This window comes from Sus scrofa, chromosome 2, assembly GCF_054392235.1.
Source record: "Sus scrofa isolate SSC_HxYL_T2T_F1_AM1 chromosome 2, Sscrofa_HxYL_maternal_Yorkshire_Landrace_v2.0, whole genome shotgun sequence".
NCBI classification, from domain to species: Eukaryota; Metazoa; Chordata; class Mammalia; order Artiodactyla; family Suidae; genus Sus; species Sus scrofa.
The window spans coordinates 100,912,290-100,930,489 of NC_139384.1; the positions used below are offsets into that span (position 1 = coordinate 100,912,290).

Genomic DNA, 18,200 nt, shown 5'->3' on the forward strand with positions numbered 1-18,200 from the left:
TTAACATTCTAACAACTCATCATTTCAGCGGGACTGGACAGCATTCACGGTGTCTGCCTTCCTGTCGTCATTCATGTTTTTAGCATGCCTTGAGTATATACAGAATGTCTCTTTCCATCCTTCTACTATCTATGCCCATATCTTTATACCATCAATCCCTTTTTTTTTTTTTTTTTTTTTTTTTTTTAGGCCCCGCACCTATGGTATATGGAGGTTCCCAGGCTAGGGGTCAAATCAGAGTTACAGCTGCTGGCCTATGCCACAGCCACAGCAACGCTGGTTCTGAGTGACGTCTGCCATGGCAATACCAGATCCTTAACCCACTGAGTGATACCAGGAATCAAACCCACAACCTCATGGTTCCTAGTCAGATTTCTTTCCACTGTGCCACGATGGGAACTCCAGTCCCTTAATTTGAATAAGACTAAACCATGCAAGGACATTCTCCTTGGCCAATTCTAGGTTGCAGAAGGTAGGAAATTGCACATTTGGAATGTTTCATTATTATCCTTTGCTGGCCATCATGTTTTGGCTTTCCTCTCTTTGAAGTTGACCTCTTTACCTCCATTGTTATTCCATTTAAGAACAACAGGATACAATTTATATCCAGATAACATTCCTTTCTTTGGGTCAAACAACTACTCAGTAAAGATTATAAAAAAATTTGCTCCCATCTAAAATCACAGACATCAATTTCAATTAATTTCAATTGGAAATGGCATTCTTTATTTTTACTATAAAAAGTAACACCTTGATAATACATTATTTTTTCTTCAATCTGAAATGCCAAAAGTATGAAGAAGAGTCATCCATAATACTCTTATTTAGGGATATTCATTAATAATTTGGGGTTATAATTTACCATTTTTCTTTAGGACCATAAATGAAATCATACTTAAGACACACTGTTTTGTACCTGGTCATCTATTCATGTTAGAAAACACAGATTACACGATTAGATTATGATTGTATTATTCCATTGCCTCTATGTATATCAATCTTCTGAATTTGGAAATGTGTATGTTCTTCCTGTTCTCTGCAGCTCTGAAAAGCTGGGATTATTACTAATTCCATTACACAGAAATACAGATCCTGAGGTTCAGAATGGGTAAGCAACAGCTGAAAATTTACATACCAAGTAGATAGCAGGACTAAAGCTTGCTCTATGACTTGACTCCAAATTGGTGCCCTTTCCACAGTGTCTCCCTTCTCTCTAATGAGACAATGCAGATGAAGATTCCAGGCAAGTATACCCTATTGTTATTTATTTTAAGAGGCAGCCTAAAGGGACTCATTGCCTCAGGAGCCACTTCTGATTTGGTCTGAATTTAGGGCAGCTTCCTGAATTAAAACTGCACAAAGGCTTCAAGGGCTACAGACTGAACTCTCTTAAAGCAAAACATTATTATAACACAGCTGTATCAATATGCAGTTGAAAGCAGAACAGTGAACATAGCCACACATTAAAGAAAACAGGTCATCATTGAACAAGGACATTCAAGTCTTTGTAAGGTGAGGGCAGACCCTAGCTATGTATGTTGATCTTGACTCACTACCACTGCTCCCTCATGCCTGTATTTTCTATGTTGAATAGTAAGTGGAAAGTCTAACATGGGAGGGCATCTTATTACATAGTTCTAAGGAATCTTACCTGGGGCCTAGAAGGCACAGAGAGTTTGAACCAAAATTCTGAAGAGTTGATATGACTCTATAGTTAACTTCTCTAGTCTCTAAACATTGCTTTCCAAATCAGTGGATTCTGGATATAGGGTACTTCGAATATCCTGTTGACCTCTCTTTCTCCACACAATCCAAAGGGGTTACACATTCTTTTACTACAGATAACTTGCTCTTGATGTACCTTTTCATTTATGTCTTCTTGGGTCTCACACCATATTGGCTGAGATTTTGGTTTCCCTGGGGAACTGTCCTTTTATGCCTCTGAAGATCCTATATTGCCTTACCCTTTAGAGGTCCTGGACACTTCAGTGAGACCTGAGACCAGAAGTCCACAGTAAGAATTTACTCTTACGGGATTCTTGGGTACATATTGCCAGGCCTCTATTAAAAAATAATTTTCAGAATAAGATAAAGTCATGACTTTCATATAGATATAAAAATGAGCACAGGCCAAAGAATTCATTTTACTCACATGATATGAGAGAACCAGGCAAAGTGGGACAGAACTAATTTTTCCATGAATGGAATGGGACAAACAAAATCACTATCAGATAGGAGAGAAGTTATATATCTATCAATTACCCACATTTTACAAATAACAGTAAAATAGCTTAAAGACAAAGAATAAAGTGGAATCTGATAACCCAGAAGGATATGCTATAGACATGCATGGCTTTGTTTTGTTTTGGCCCTGCCTATGGCATGTGGACGTTCCGGAGCCAGGGATCGATCCAGTGCCACAGTGGCGACCAGGGATGCCACAGCGACAATGCCAGATCCTTAGGTGCTATACCATAAAGGAACTCCTGTACAGTTTCCACCCCCACCCCTGCCAAATAAAAGAACATAGTGCCCTCCCAACCAATTTCATTGGAAACAAGTATCCTGGGTCATATCTGATCACTGCCAGAGTGATCCTTTTAGAATGCTGAATTTCCCTGACAAACTGAAAACATAAGTTATAATTTCCAAATGACCTCAAATGTTTAAGAGATAAAAATGCCCAAACAAAAATATTAGATAACAAAGTACATATCAAAATCCACTAAAATAGTCCAACCTTTATTCAGACAGTTCAAATTGTATTATATCCTGATATTACTCTTCATAGTATAAACTAGACTCTTAAGAATAAGATCCTGAAAATATTGGTACACCAATAAAATCCCACTCTATACATTGTTAGTTATAATATCTTGCTACTGAGACTGTACACTAACTTTATCCTTTGCTTTCATAAAGACTTATACAACTAACATTTACTAACCTTCAGAAAATTTCTAAAAAATTTTGTTAGGCAACACAGATAGTTATAGAATTACAGACTGTCACTCAAAAAATGACAATCCTCCATTGGTATTTCCATACAAATATTTTAATACTTGAGTGTCATGCCACAACCCTGAACTTTACACACCATAAGCATGAATGCCTACTACTAAAAAAATCATATGAAACATACATTAAGTTCCAAAAATGTTTAATTCCACATAAATATGTTAAGTTCAGCAACAAAAAATAATCTAAATTAAAATCATCAAATAAGACAATCTCTAAGCTAAAGAATGTGATCAATATAAAATGAAAATCATAGAACACAATTTGTATTTCCATAGTGATCCCAAAGTATATGTCTATTCCTAGGTATTTACCCAAGAAAACTGAAAATATATGTCCACAAAAATACTTGTACATGATTATTCATAGTAGCTTTACATCTAATAGCCCAAAGCTGAAAACAACCTAATGTCCTTCACAGATGGATGGATAAATCAACTATGGTATATCCATGTAGTGGAATACTAATTAATAATAAAACAGAACTAATTACTGATAAATGCAACAACATTATTATATCAAAAACATTATGCTGAGTCAAAGGATCCGGATACATATATACTGTATGACACCATTTTCTAGAATTTTCAAAAAAATCGAGAGTAAATAAGTGGTTGCCAAGGGTCTGAGGGTAGGGAAAGTGATTAACTGCAAAGGAGTATTAGGTCATTTCTTGGTATGATGGAAATCTTCTATATTTTAACTGTGGTGATGGTTGCATGGGTATATCTCTTTGTCAAAATACACTGAACTGCAGACTTAAAACAGGAGCATTTTATTATATGTAAATTATACTTAAAAAGGTTGTTTATAAAAATAAAAAAATGTATGCATTGCATGTGTACAAAGGGTAACAATATAAAGTGGCATGATGAACAGCATAAGTCACCTCCTTGTAATTGTTATAATTCTCTGAAAACGTATTCTTTGATATGGACTTTTTTTTTTCCAGGGTTTTTTTTTTTAAACAGGCTTTATTTCTTAGAAATTATGTTTCCAGAAAATTGAGCAGATAATATAGAGAATTTTCCTCTCTTACTAACATCTTGCATTATGGTGGTATTTTATAATTGATGAACCAATATTGACAGTTTGTTGTTAACTAAACCCAGAGTTAATACTAGGGTTCATTTTTTGTGTTATACAGTTTTATGACTTTAGACAAATCCGTGCTGTCATATTGCCACCATTAGAGTGTCATATGTGAGTTTCACTACCCTAAACATGCCCTGTGTGCCACATATTCATTCTGCCCCCCTTTGCCTCCTTCCCACAAAATTCTAGCAACCACCAATTTTCTACTGTCCCTACAGTTTTGCCAACTACAGTTTTTTTTTTTTTCCTCTCTCTTTTAGGTGAGTGCTATGTGCATAGAGCTTCAAGATGATATTCTTATCTCTGCCATCCATGCAGACTGACTCCTTTAACTCTTTTTTCTTTTTCTTTTTTTTTAATCTTGTTTTGGTTGCACCTGAGGCATTTGGAAGTTCCCAGCCAAGAGGGCGAATCTGAGCTGCAGCTGTGGCCTACGCCATATAGCCTATGGCAACATGGGATCCTTAACCCACTGAGCAAGGTCAGAGATTGAACCTGCATCCTCACAGAAACAATGTCAGGTCCCTAACCTGCTGATCCACAATTCTTTCTTTTATATAAGGTATCTTTTCCTGAGGACCTCTTGGAGGTGGCAAAGGAGATCTACCCAGGACAAGCTGCAGCAGAGATAGCTATTCTCCCTGGTATCCATTTTCCCCTCCATCCTTTTAATCAAACAACCCCACCTGGTCAAGGTTTGACCGAGCCCTTGTCTACCTAGCTGGAGACTGCGTTCTGTACTTTCCTTGTGTCTTGGTGTGGCCTATAGGACATGAATGGAAAAAAATAAGTGTTCAATGACTAAAGGAAGATACTAAATATAATAGAGTTTGTATAACTCTATTTGGCTATTTGGATTCCTTTTCTCCCTTTTCCCTCCATCCTACAGTACCTTAACAAAACAAAATAAATGAAAAGCCAGAGGCTCAACTTCACATTTAAAGGGTAAGGGATGACGAGAAGCCTATGAGGATGAAAAAAGAATGGTCAGGGAGTTGGAAGAAGAATCAAGAGACAGTGGTTTTATGGAAGCTAAGGAAAGCAAAACTTGCTAGAAGTGATCAACATGTCCAAATGAAACAGAGAAATCCAGTAAAATAAGGACTGAAAATGATTAATGACTCATAAATGATTACCCTTAGTCTTGGTTTCATATCTATAAAATGGGCTTCTTGTGTGGTTATTATGAGATTAAACTAAACATAAGCTTCTGGTTTGTGGTAGGTGCTCAATAAATTTTATAGCTTCCTTTCTCTTTTCTTGTGGTTAATTCATTGTTTTATTCAAATACTTATTACTAGTGAGGAGTCCTGTTATAGGCTGGACATTGATGACAGATTTTATAGCGTAGAGACTGCCAGTACTATCACTGCCCATGAGTGATATGATAGAGGAAGTATATGGAAGTTACCTCATTTACTTTTAGTTTCTTTGGTTTTGGCACGTGAATTATGAAACTTAAAAACATCTTAGGTGTTCCCATTGTGGCGTAATGGGATCAGTGGTGTCTTAAGAACACTGGGTCAAAGGTTCAATCCCTAACTGGCACAGTGTGTTAACGATCTGGCATTGCCACAGGTGCAGCTTAGCTCTCAAGTGCAGCTAGGATCTGATCCCTGGCCTGGAAACTCCATTTGCCTCCGGGCAGCAAAAAAAGAAAAATAAAAAGCAAAAACAATCTAAATGCAAAAAAAAAGTTAACATGGTGTGGTGTCGTCGATACATGAAAAGTGTCTTTAAATAACTGACTATAATGTAAAACAATGCATTCTATCTTTGTATTAAAGCTTTACGTTTTTAAGATAACACTCCCTGTGCTTTTCAAAAAAGTGAGTAATTTTAATTGGCAGCTTTCTGATTAATTTATACCCATAGTTGTGCAAACATATTAGGACATTCATCTTTATTAGCAGTATCTTCTTTTATTTATTTATTTATTTATTTATTGTCTTTTTTACCATTTCTTGGGCCGCTCCCACGGCATATGGAGGTTCCCAGGCTAGGGGTCGAATTGGAGCTGTAGCTACCGGCCTACACCAGAGCCACAGCAACGCGGGATCTGAGCCACGTCCGCAATCTACACCACAGCTCACAGCAACACCGGATCCTTAACCCACTGAGCAAGGCCAGGGATCGAACCTGCAACCTCATGGTTCCTAGTCAGATTCATTAACCACTGAGCCACGACGGGAACTCCCAGTTAGCAGTATCCTTTTTTAAATTGAGTTTTAAACTATTTCACTTGCAGTAAAATCTATTCTTTTTACAAGATTTGGCAAACAAAGATACAGAACAGTTCCATCATCTTCCCAAATTCCCTTTAGCCCCTTGTTAGTCATTCCCTTGCCGTGGTCACCACTGATCAGTGTTCTTTCACTTTTTAAGACCTTTTTATTTCGCAGTAATGATAGGCAAACAGGAAATTGCAAAAATAGTACAGAGTCCTGTGTACCCAATCACCTTTCTTCAACGGTGATATCTTACACAACCGTCGTGCAAGATCAAAACTATGCCCTGTATGTTTGAAGCAGGTTTTCCTTTCACTTCTTTGCCTGTGTTTACTCCTTTCTTTTCACACAAATTTAATTCCGTTGTGTTAAAAGGAGCAGATGCTTATTTTCCCTCAGATGTCTGCCGTTGCATTTTCAGTATTTCAGTTGGATTACCCTTGTTATTCCTACGCTTTTCTTGTCTTTCCTTTACCTTACCTTTCTCTCCAATTAATTCTGCTGCTAGATTTCCCTCCCCTTGCCCCGAGTTTGTGCCACAGACAGTACTACTGTCAATTTACGAATCCCTAACTTCCATCTCGGTCCTTAAGTTTTAAAAGGGGTCGTGCTTGTGCTTAATGTGTTTACAGTAGTTTTGCAGTGTGCGTTGTGAGAGCCGGCACGGTTCTCCAACCTCTCAGGAAGATTCTAGGGGCACGGAATTGTTCAGTTCCGTTGTTTTTGCCCTACCTTTCTCCACTGGTCATCCTTTTATTTTCCAGACATTTGGCTGTTCGTTGGAGGGGCGTGTGCAGAGGCTCTTGAAGCCGCCAGCACCGCCCTCCCCCAGACTTCAGCTACCTGCCCACACCTCTCTTCACGAGCCGCCTTTGTGCTGTGCCGAGGAAACAGTCGCCGCCTGGCCCTTGGGTCCGCAAACTGCTGGGCGGGGCCTCGGGGGAGGCCGTCGCATACTTCAGGGAGGTCACGCCCCCTGGCCCCTGCCCAATGCACGCAGCTCACGACGTCAGCCGCCCGCGCGAGCTGTGTTTCAGGGTGCGCGGGATGTGCATTGCGCATGCTCTGAGTGGGTCGCCTTCGGTGATGGCGGCTAAGGGACGTGTAGGACCTGTCTAGTGGTGGGCGTCCCAGCTGCTGGCTCTGCTCTTCTACCTCCGTCCTTTTGACCCCCCCAGGCCCATTACTCTTTTTTCTGGGACCGCTGACTGGGCCGTACCTCGCACAGCGTCAGGTCCTTCTCCCCGGTTCCCCTCCCCCAGCCCCGTCGCTCCGCCCCCGCTGGGCTGGGCGACCGGGGTCAGGGGCCGAGTGGAGCGGGGTGAGTATTTCCACAGGCTTTTGCTGCTCGCCTGTTCCCGGCTCTGTTTCCCTCACGGTCCTAACCCCATTCCTAGGATAGAGAGGAAAGACGGGTACGGGTGGGCGGGAAACAATCCAACTCTGAACAAAAGACCGAGGAAGCGGGGCTTCGGTCAGTGAAATGAAGGCCGGGTCGCGCTGGAGTTGCGGCGTGGGGGCGAGCCGCTAGTGCTGGTGTGACAGCGCTCCTGGGCAGCTATGGACACCTTACCCTGACTTAGGTAGTTACAGTACTGTGTTTGAATCCTGTACCGGGATAGAGAGTTTTTGCCTCGAAACCTTGAAAGTGTATTAAGTTTCTGGCGATTCCAATGGTCAAGTCCCACTTAATTTGAAGTTTTAGGTTTATTAAGTAGCAGGAGTTTTTAATTCCAAATAACCTATCTACTCATAGTATCAGAAATCATGAAAGAGGGGGAAAGGGGGGCAGTTAACTTATTTATGAAAACAAACTTTTGTGATGAAAAGTTTTCACCATTGTGAAAATTATAAACATCTCATCTCTGAAAATGCAAAAGGATAGCTACATGTTGTTTCAAAGTCAAAATAGAGCCTTGTCTAACAGGCTTGCCTGAATCAAGTAATTATTAGAAGACTATACTTTTGCCTGACAGTATTGAGTAGGGCCCAGGCTTTGCAGTTACATTTTTCTGTCTAATGGAGATGCAATTTCTGACTGGGAGAAAAAAAAAATACTACTGAAGGTTGTAGTTTTATTACTCTATTTCCAAGATTTTTATAATTTTTACCATTCATCTTGCTCCTTCATTATGAGTTCAGTAAATTCTTGCCACAGGCTCACTTTGTATGAATCATGTTTATAGCTTTTCAAAAACTGTACTTGCCAATGACCTCCAGTCTTTAGTGGCAAAACCTCAGTTTATACTTTTCAGAATTGGAAAACATAGGCAGGCCCTTTGTAGTACTCAGTTACGTTATTAGGATCCCACATAGAAACCTTCCTTCTTGCTTTTGAAGGGTCAAATGTGGACAGGAAGAGACTTTTACAAAGTGAAAACTTGGCCAAAAAAATAAATGTTGAGTACTGAGAAATGCAAATTAGAGTCTTGCTATTACAAGGTTTGAAAATTGTTGGTAATTTAATTGAAACTAGTAGAAACAATTTTCCCTAGTTTTAAACTGGATTCACTGGGTATAGAATGTTAGAAGATAATGCTTTCAAGTTTCTGAGAAAGATAAGCAACGCCTTAGGAAAAACAAATAGGGTAAAGTTTATAAGTAGTTTTCTTAAGCCTGGGCTCAGTTTGATTATTTATATGTTTGAAGCCTGAGTTCTCTTTGTGGCTTAGCAGAAACCAACCCGACTAGTACCCATGAGGATGCGGTTCTATCCCTGGCCTCACTCAGTGGGTTAGGATCCTGAGTTGTGGCTGTGGTGTGGACTGGGTATAAAAAAATTGGAAAGTAGGGAAATGGAGAATAAACACTACCTACAAGCATCTAGATTAGGGAGAGACTGCTGAAATTGCAGAACCAGAGGCTCCTTTGATGTACCTGGAATCCCAGGCCTTAAAATGCTTGATCTATAGGTTTACAGCACTCAGAATCCTGAATTTAGCTTTGAAGTTAGGGTTATTTCCTCTCACTGTCATGTAATAGTTTTTGGAGAAAAAGTTTTTAATCATCTCTTCTGAGTTCAAGAACCTAAAATACTTTGCTGTTGTCCACTGTTTTAAATGGACTCTCTTTAGAATTTTAAGGTGATTTAGAAACTGCTCTCTCACCCCCTCCACCCCCATATTCCTGTATTCCTTAATCCACACTTTCCAGTCAGGCTCTTTACCTGTCTACTCTTCCTTCTTTCAACCTGTTCCTAGATTCACTGCCAATGCCCTCCCCAACCCCTGACCCCATCTTCATCATTTTTTGTAGTATCTCTGCCTTTCAATATCTTTTATAATTCAAGGATTATCTGAAATGTTACTCCTTTCCGGCACTGTCTTAGGTCAGTTTGCCACATTTAATAGCTCTTACCTTGGACAAACTACTTAACCTTTGTGTCCCAATTCCCTTATCTATAAAATGGAGAAAATCATAGTAACTCTCTCATAGGGTTGCTATGACAATTTAACAATATGGTTTTTGATACATAGTAAGAGTTCACTATATGCTGTTATTATTTAATCCATACTAATCCTTAAAAAGTGGTTGTATAGTATATCACTAATTTGAACTGTCTTTTATTCTCTAATGTTCTTTTCTTTGATTACAAACTGTTGAGGGCAAAGACCATATATTACACTCTTCTTAAAAAGTCTGTTTAAGTTCCTCCAGGATGATACTGGCAGCTCAGTATAAAATGTTTTTTTCCTATAACTATCTAGTTTTCTGTTTTCCATTTTACTTCTGCTTATATTTTAAAATGTACACTCTATTTTGTTCTAAAATTATTTAAGGTAGCTTATCAACTGTATATAAGAACGTACAAATAAAGATAAATCAGAATCATGAAAATATGAAACTTGAATAGAAAGATGAGATTGGGGTGCAATTTGCTCAAATAAATGCTATGACCAGTTGGATAATTGTTAGTGGTGGGATACAGGCTAAGTTTTGAGCTTCATGATAGTCAGAGGAAAGAAGGAAACATAACCAATGACTTGCTCAGGAAAAACACAGGTTCTTTGGAAGTAAATATTTAGTGAGTGAAATGCAGGTTTTGATCACAGTTTTCAAAGTTATGCTAAGAAACCTTAGGGTTAAGTTCCCCAAACTTTTTTAAGCCCTAACCTACTTCTGAGTGTTTCTTAAAGGGTGCTTACTGTCATTTTTACAGAACTATTCTGAACATTGTAGGATGCATATTATACCTGGGTCTTGAGTACTAAATGGCGGTAGCAAACCACACCCCCCCCCCCCCCCCCCCCCGTTGTGACAACTCTGCGTGATCCTACTTATTTCCAAAGAACCCTTTCAGGAGTGGTTCCTCCTGATGCTGGGAACCTTTGGACCTTATCTACCCATAGACTTTACACAGTCTATGCTTTTTTTTTTTTTTTTTTTTTGTAGTCTATGCTTTATCTACTGCCACTTTTCTTCTTTTTAACTTAGCATATACTTTTTAGGTCTTGTCTTACAGGGGCTCTTCCATCTTTTTGACATGCCTTTATCTTCATTTGGTAGGTCCTTATTCAGATTTCTAAGTTCATGTCTTCAAGAACTGAATTCAAGTCTTCCAGACTCCCTTTTTTGGGTCTTCTCAATTTTCCCAGAAAAAAATTTGATTCTTTTTCCCATGAGAACACACATAGCAAGTGCTAGGATATTGTAGGTGCTGAGTAATTGAATGAAGGTTGTGGAAGTAAGAGGGCACGTTAGCCTTTATTGAAGACTTTGCAAGAAGAAAAATTTAAAGGGAATGGCTCTTCCATTACAAAAATGTCCAACAATTTATTCCCCCCTCCCCCCAATAATAGCACTTGATAATATGTTTTAAGAACACATTGCTCTAGCTTATATTCAGACTGTTTAAACAAGCACTGAGTCTTTAGCTTCTGATACAGTGTTGATCTTTTTTGTACCATCTTATTTGTTGACTGTCTTTGGCCAAGGTCATACATAAGCCTTTCCTTGTTGGTTCTGAGGTAATTAGCCTGTGTCCTGACTAGAGTTAGTTTTATAAGTTCCACTATTCAAAGGCAGCAAAAGAGTTTGAGCTGGTGGATCAGTTCAAATCATCACTAGCAGAGAAACAATTTCTCTTATGAGCTTGCAGAGAAGTCTTGTTTATGGAAAATAACTATAATCTTATAAAACATCCAACTGCTAACTATACTTGAAAGTTAAATTGAAGAAAGGTGCTATAAAGAGAGAGATATTTAAACTAAATTCATATAAAATTTTGAATTTTTTTTTGTTCCTTGCAACTTTTATTTAATGTTTATATTGTGCCTAACTGTTATAGGTGTTGGGGACTGAGATATAAAATCATAAGTCACAAGTCTTCAGCCATTTAGATGCTGTTTTCTCATCTTCCGGTGTTCCTTGCTGTGGAGGACTTGGCTGAGGCTACCCTGTTTTTTCTTACTTTGTTTGTAATCTGTTTTTTCTGCATTTTTGTTTTCCTTTTTTTTCTTTAAGTAAAGATATTCCATAGGCTACCTCTAGGCATAGGTTTTTTTCCCAGAAAATTTTCTCAGAAACATTGAACCCATTCAATTTATAGAAGTGAATCTTTTATATCTTTCTTTTACCCAGCTCAGGAAGTTTTCCAGTTGTATGTTTGCTTATGATTTCAATTTAGAAATGCCAGTTAGTTGTAGGTTGGATCTGTGTTCTCTGTCCTTCATATCAATCAATATGAATTGTTTTCATTTTGGTCTTTTTTCTTTGTGTTTGGAGAGCATTTGTTTATACTAAAATGTTTTATTTTTTCCAGCTTTTGTACTTCTCTTTTTTGCTTTTTTTTTAAATACCTTTTTTTTTGCTTTTTAGGGCAGCACCCGTGGCATATGGAGGTTCCCAAGCTGGGGGTCCAATCGCAACTACAGCTGCTGGCCTATACCACAGCCACAGCAATGTGGGATCCAAGCCATGTTTGCAACCTAAGCCACAGCTCATGGCAACGCAGGATCCTTAATGCTGAGCAAGGCCAGGGATTGAACTGGCAACCTCAAGATTCCTAGTCAGATTCATTTCTGCTGCACCATGATGGGAACTCCTGTTTTTTGCTTCTTTTATAGAATTTGTCTACTCTTGTATGTTTGAATTCTCTTCCAGTTTTTTCTTCCTCACTTTCCTTTTTAATCTTAGCTGTTGTTTTCCCTCTTATCTCTTACTTTCTGAGGTGGTGTTTTTCTTTTTTCTTTTTCAATTGGGAAAGTTAAGTAGCTAATTTCTAAGTTTTTCTCCTAATTCCCAGTGTAAGACCATTATAAGAGCAAGCTTCCTCTCTTCCTCTTTATGGCAATGTTCCTCTTAGGGTGAACAAGCTTCATCTTGGCTTTGTGTAGGAATGGTGCTGCCCATTCTTGTCAGAGTAACCAAGCTACTTGCATCCCCTTCACATATGGTTGCTGGGGAATTCTTCTCTGTTATTGGCAAATGCAGCTCAATTTATGAATGATAGATCTGTCTGTACTCAGAAGCCTTCTTTTCTTATTATTTTGTCCTGTGTCTCTGATGAGGGGAGTATATTTGTGTAATTTGAAATAGTTTATAGTTTTTTGAGTATTCTGGGGGGAAAGAGTAGTAGTGAGACAGTTTTCTTCTGAGGGCCCATTCTGTTCCCACAGCTACCTACTGCTGACTTGACATTCCTGCATGCAGTTCTGCACTTGGCTTTACCTTCCACTTCTGGCTGTGAACATCGTATTATTGGGAGAGAATGGTCTTGAAAGAGAATTACCAATGGTTGTTGGAAGTTAGTGGTGGAGAGGGCACCACAAGCTATTTTTTTTTTGTTTGTTTCCTGAAGGAAATACAGAATTGAGGAGAATGAGATGCCTTCTTCCCTCTTACTAACTGGACCTTGTGCTGTGCAAGGCCATAGCAAGCATCAGCTACCAATAAAGCTACAAAAAAAAAAAAAAAAAAAAAATCCCTCAGTTCTAGTTTAGATACCGTGTTGTATCCTATTTAAATTTTGATATGGGTTATGTATTTCAATGGGAAGGCAAGGAGGGAGTTCTGAGCCTGCTGATCAGCTGCTGTCAAGATGAAACTAACTTCCTGTCTTTTGTTGCTTCCTGTGTTATTTATTGGATTACCAGGGTCATGCCTGCTGTGCCCCACCCAGGGTGCCAAATGCCTTGAAATCCAGGCTCATTAATACCCTAATTTAAAAGATCTGCCTTTTGTCTCAGTGTTCTAGTATGATTCCTTCTCAAAAGTATCTCTGGTGCTAATTATAAATGCTTATTTTGGGGCCTTCAGAATCAGGTAATCTTTCTGGTCTGGGTCTAGGATTCCACATTTAAATTGGTAGCCTGGGTGCTTCTTTGCTCTCTAAAATTTGAGGATCCCTGCCCAAGGACCCTGATAGGTAAGTGATTAACTAATCTAAAATGCATTCAAGCCAAATTCTCATAAAAATAATAAATTGAGTTCACCTCCCTAGCTAGTAATTGCTTTGTGTTTTTTTAGGAGAGAGTCTAAATCTACTTATAATGTGGAATTGCTGCAGGGAGGGACAAGTACAGAGGAAGTTACTTACTTTTATTATTTAAAAATGATCTTTAATGTCATAGTATGTTCTGTAATCACATTTTTGTAAATGATCTTAAGTTCTGGGGAGGCTTAATTACATTTCTTAAAAGTATTTTATGGCTCTGATATATATGTATTAATTTATAGATTCATCTTAAGAAATGTTCTCTTTGTCATAAAAAAGCCCCCCGAAACAGAAACTCCAAACAAAACAAAAACCCAAAGCCCCAAATCAAAAAATCAGTTCCCCACATATTACATTAAAATTCCCATAAAAAATGTGGAGGGTTGTAGTGAAAAAAATTGTTTTTAATTAAAGAGGATCATTGAACAAAGATTATACACAGTGTTAGAATCATGGGTGCTCTTTTCTGAAAAGATATATTAAATAGCAGCAGAATAAGCTTCTTTATACTGTTTAGCTAACCTCAAGTTTAGAAAGACTGCTTTCACTTGGTGAAGAAAAAAAATTATTCTGCCATTCCAATCTTTAGCCAGTGTTGAAGCAGTTAAAATAAGATTTTGATTGTTTGAGCTTAAAAAAAAATGAAATAGTTGTTCAGCAAGAGTGAAACTCAAGCAAAATAGATGTATTAACAACTTATACTTTATGACACGAAAGAGCTCTGACTCATTTCTTACTTTTCCTTAATAATAAGAGATGAGAGGTTCACTGTTTAGGATAAAATTAGAGTTGGAAGTAGCCTTTTTACTGAGAGAGTTCACCTGTATTCTGCTGTCATCTCTGGTCGGAAGATAGCTGAAGTCTGGAAACGTAGGCAGTTCCCATGTCTCAAGTTTTCTTTTGCAAAATTAGGCTTATTCTTGCCATTATTGCTTAATAAGCTAAAACTGTGGTTATTTCCATTTTTTGACCATAATTTCAGTCATCTCATAATAGGATGTTCTAAGATTCTAATTTCTGTCCCTACTAGACTGTGAATTTCGTAAAGGAGCAGAAAGTATTATAACTTGAAAAGTACATATAAAAATGTTGATTGTATTATGTTTTCATTTTTGATGAAATATTCTTACTTGGGGAAAGAGACAATAATTAGTGATATTTCATTATAGCATATTATGATGATTTGAATTGAGATGAATATCATTTTAATATAATATAGTTCCTAATTTTGTAATCAAGCCATAAGTGTTCATATTATTGTATGTAACATCCTTCAGCAAAGCCCAGTCCTTAGGTAATTTTAAAAGTATTCAACCAAATATTAATTAATGCTTTGATGTTCAGTCATCTTGCTAGTGGCACAGTGCTGTTAATTAAATAAACTATGGCTATTGAGTGAAATTTTATGTTTCGACTAACATTTTGAATAGTTTAGTAAACCTCAAGTAACTGGAGGGCTTAGGGAATTGAGTGTTTTTACTTAGTTCAATTTTGTTATTAAGTAAGGGTTGTTTGGAATTTATAAAATATTCCAAAATATGTTAGTATTCTTTGAGTATTAAATTCATTTTTTCTTTGATTTAGTATCTCTCAGAATGTGTCACAGTCACCACAGAGTTGGAAGAATTATTTCTCTAATTGCTTCATTTTGGTCTTCCTATTCTCATTCTGTATCCTCTAAGTGATCAGATATGTTATATTATCTATTAAATGTTGATTTAGAGTCAGTATTCTAGTTCAAATTTCTCTTTCCTCATCCAGATCCATCTTGAAGTGCCTGCTAGATTTCTTCACTTGGATATTCCACAGGCATTTCCAACTCACTCAGTAACATTGCATTAAACCCATCTCACTCCCCAAACCTGCTTTTCCTCCAGGGATCTGTTTTAGTCAGTACATTACTACCTAAGGCAAAGAGCTGGGGCTCTTTCTTGAATCTTTTCTCCCACCTTTCTCTTTCATACCAAGATCAACAAGTTGTTATAATGAGTATCCTGCACTATCAAAATGTCTTTTGAATCTATACCTCGTCTACACTACCGCCAATCTTTGGCTCTGTTTAGCATTATTTTGTCTCTCCTGAATTATTGTAAGAAACTTTTAACTGGTCTTCATCCAGGCCCGTTAGATCTTTACTCTCCTTTGGAAGCCAGGATGCAAATCTGATCTGTGTACTCCCATTTTCAAAACCCCTTTGAGCCCTCAGGCTACAGAGTTCCTCTTGTCTTCATCACCTGTAGTTTTCGTTTTTCTTTTCTTTTCTTTCCTTCCTTGCTCCCTTTCTCTCTCTCTCTCTTTCTCTCTTTCTCTCTCTCTCTCTTTCTCTCTTTTTCTTTCCTTCTTTCTTTCTTTCTTTCTTTCTTTCTTTCTTTCTTTCTTTCTTTCTTTCTTTCTTTCTTTCTTTCTTTCTTTCTTTCTTTCTCTCTCTCTCTCTCTCTCTCTTTCTTGTCTATTTAGGGCCACACCTGCGACTTATGGAAGTTCCCAGGCTAGGGGCTGAATCGGAGCTATAGCTGCCAACCTATGCCACTGCCACAGTGACACCAGATCCAAGCCTTGTCTGCAAACTGCATCACTGCTCACTGCAATGCCGCATCCTTAACCCACTGAGTGAGGCCGGGGATCAAACCTGCATCCTAATGGATACTAGTCTGATTTGTTTCCACTGAGCCACATCGGGAGTTTTCTGAATACTCTTCCTTTGCCTCTCTATTTCAGTCAAAGGAGAATTTTTCAGTTACCAGACTGTCTCTTAGATTCAGACTTTTGCACATTCTGTTCCCTTTGCCTCCTTTTACTAAGTTACCTTCTGTTCTTCCTTTTACAGACATCTTAGCTGTTACTTTCTCAACTTGTATCTACATTGAAGCACCTTATTAACCAGAATTCTATGTATAAACTGGAGATCTCACTCACATCCCTGAAACATTTGACTGCCTTTATGGGAGCCTTTGCGATTTATCATCTCTTCTGTACTCTCATTCCTGTAGTTGGTGCTTTCTCTTCCCAAACGTGTTCTCCCACCGATCCCCTGTCCTCTCAGGTTTTCCCTTGTGATATCAAAAACACATATCCACGGTAAACTTACCTAAACCCTTAACCCATTGTTTCCTTTACTACATTCTGTGGAGTAAGGTGTTAAAAAGTGTTCCTGGGAAAAATAATTTTGTGGTCCAAAGAGTTGGGAAGCCCTGAATTAATAGTTTACCCACCACAGTATGCATTGTGATTCTCCAGGGTGGGAGTGGCAGGTGGATGTAGTGTGGATCAGTCCCCACTCATACCTTACGTGATGTCAACAGCTACACAGGTTAATGTACACCAACCAGTTTTAAAGGAAACTTGGCTTTTTTTTTTTTTTTTTTTTAAAAAAAAAGCTCTTTGAGTAGAGGCTGCTTTTTCCTCTGCCCTGCAAAACTCAGGGTGTAGAGATTGCTGGCAGCCCCCACTTCTGCAGAGCCAATTTTAGGTTACTGCTTTTCCAGCCCCATGTAAGTATTCCTGCTACTTTGAGGCCCATGAAATTAAGCTCCATCAGATATGGCAAGGTAGGCTTTTTTCTCTCATACTGTGACTATTCACTGGTAGTGGCTGCCTTTAATACCATCTTGAGAAGGAATCCAAGGCTGTGTTCTGGCTATCATGAACATAGGTATTGGTTTATTAGTGAATTTTCTTCTTGGACTCAGCATTGTATACTGTGTATTACTTACCGCTTCTCTGCTCTATTGTCTTCTACCGTTTGCCCCTTGTCTTTCTAAATCTCCTAGTTGAAGTTCTTTATTCTTTGAAGAGCTCTGAATTCCTAACAGCTATCTGCATAATCCTGAGTGACTTTAGTGTCCACGTAGAAGACAGCAAACATTATAAGCTTGATAGTTTTTTAAACTTTGTGAGCTCCAGTGACCTTTGCCTCTAAGCTACGTTATAAATTTACTTCCATGGCCACAGCTAGAGCTCTTCCAGTTCTAAATCTCATAGTCTTGGAGTTCCTGTTGTGGCTCAGTGGTTAACGAATCCGACTAGGAACCATGAGGTTTCGGGTTCCACCCCTGGCCTTGCTCAGTGGGTTAAGGATCCGGCGTTGCCGTGAGCTGTGGTGTAGGTTGCAGACGTGGCTTGGATCCCTCATTGCAGTGGCTCTGGTGTAGGCCAGTGGCTACAGCTCCGATTCGCGCTACAGCTTCGATTCTCCCCCTAGCCTGGGAACCTCCATATGCCACAGGAGCAGCCCAGGAAATGGCAAAAAAGACAAATTGATCAATCAGTCAATCAATCAATCTCATAGTCTTCCCATCTTCCATTTCCCTCTTTTCACTGTGGTTGTTTTTCAGCCTCTCTTGTATCTAATATTCCATGGTACTGCAGTATTTTCCCAGCCCCTTCAACTTTCTCTTGGCATCTTTTCCTTTTATACCTAAGCT

The 18,200-nt window shown here is 38.6% G+C and overlaps 2 protein-coding genes across 22 annotated transcripts in view; one reads left to right on the forward strand and one right to left on the reverse strand.

The window, feature by feature from the left end:
- The window catches only part of LOC110259416 (uncharacterized), a 171,559-nt gene extending 164,295 nt beyond the window's left edge, over positions 1–7,264 (reverse strand). For all 13 annotated transcript variants that reach the window (XR_014838199.1, XR_002341795.2, XR_014838200.1 and 10 more), the window contains exon 1: positions 7,074–7,264. Coding sequence is in view for 1 of the 13 variants with exons in the window: in XM_085013999.1 (XP_084870125.1) it covers positions 7,074–7,090 (17 nt within the window). In the remaining 12 variants the exon portion in view is untranslated. The remainder of the gene's footprint in view (positions 1–7,073) is intronic.
- Positions 7,265–7,415: 151 nt separating this feature from the next.
- The window catches only part of ATG10 (autophagy related 10), a 227,994-nt gene continuing 217,209 nt past the window's right edge, over positions 7,416–18,200 (forward strand). For 4 of the 9 annotated variants that reach the window (XM_085008754.1, XM_085008761.1, XM_085008752.1 and 1 more), the window contains exon 1: positions 7,630–7,662. The gene's annotated coding sequence lies outside the window, so the exon portion shown is untranslated. 9 annotated transcript variants of the gene reach the window in all.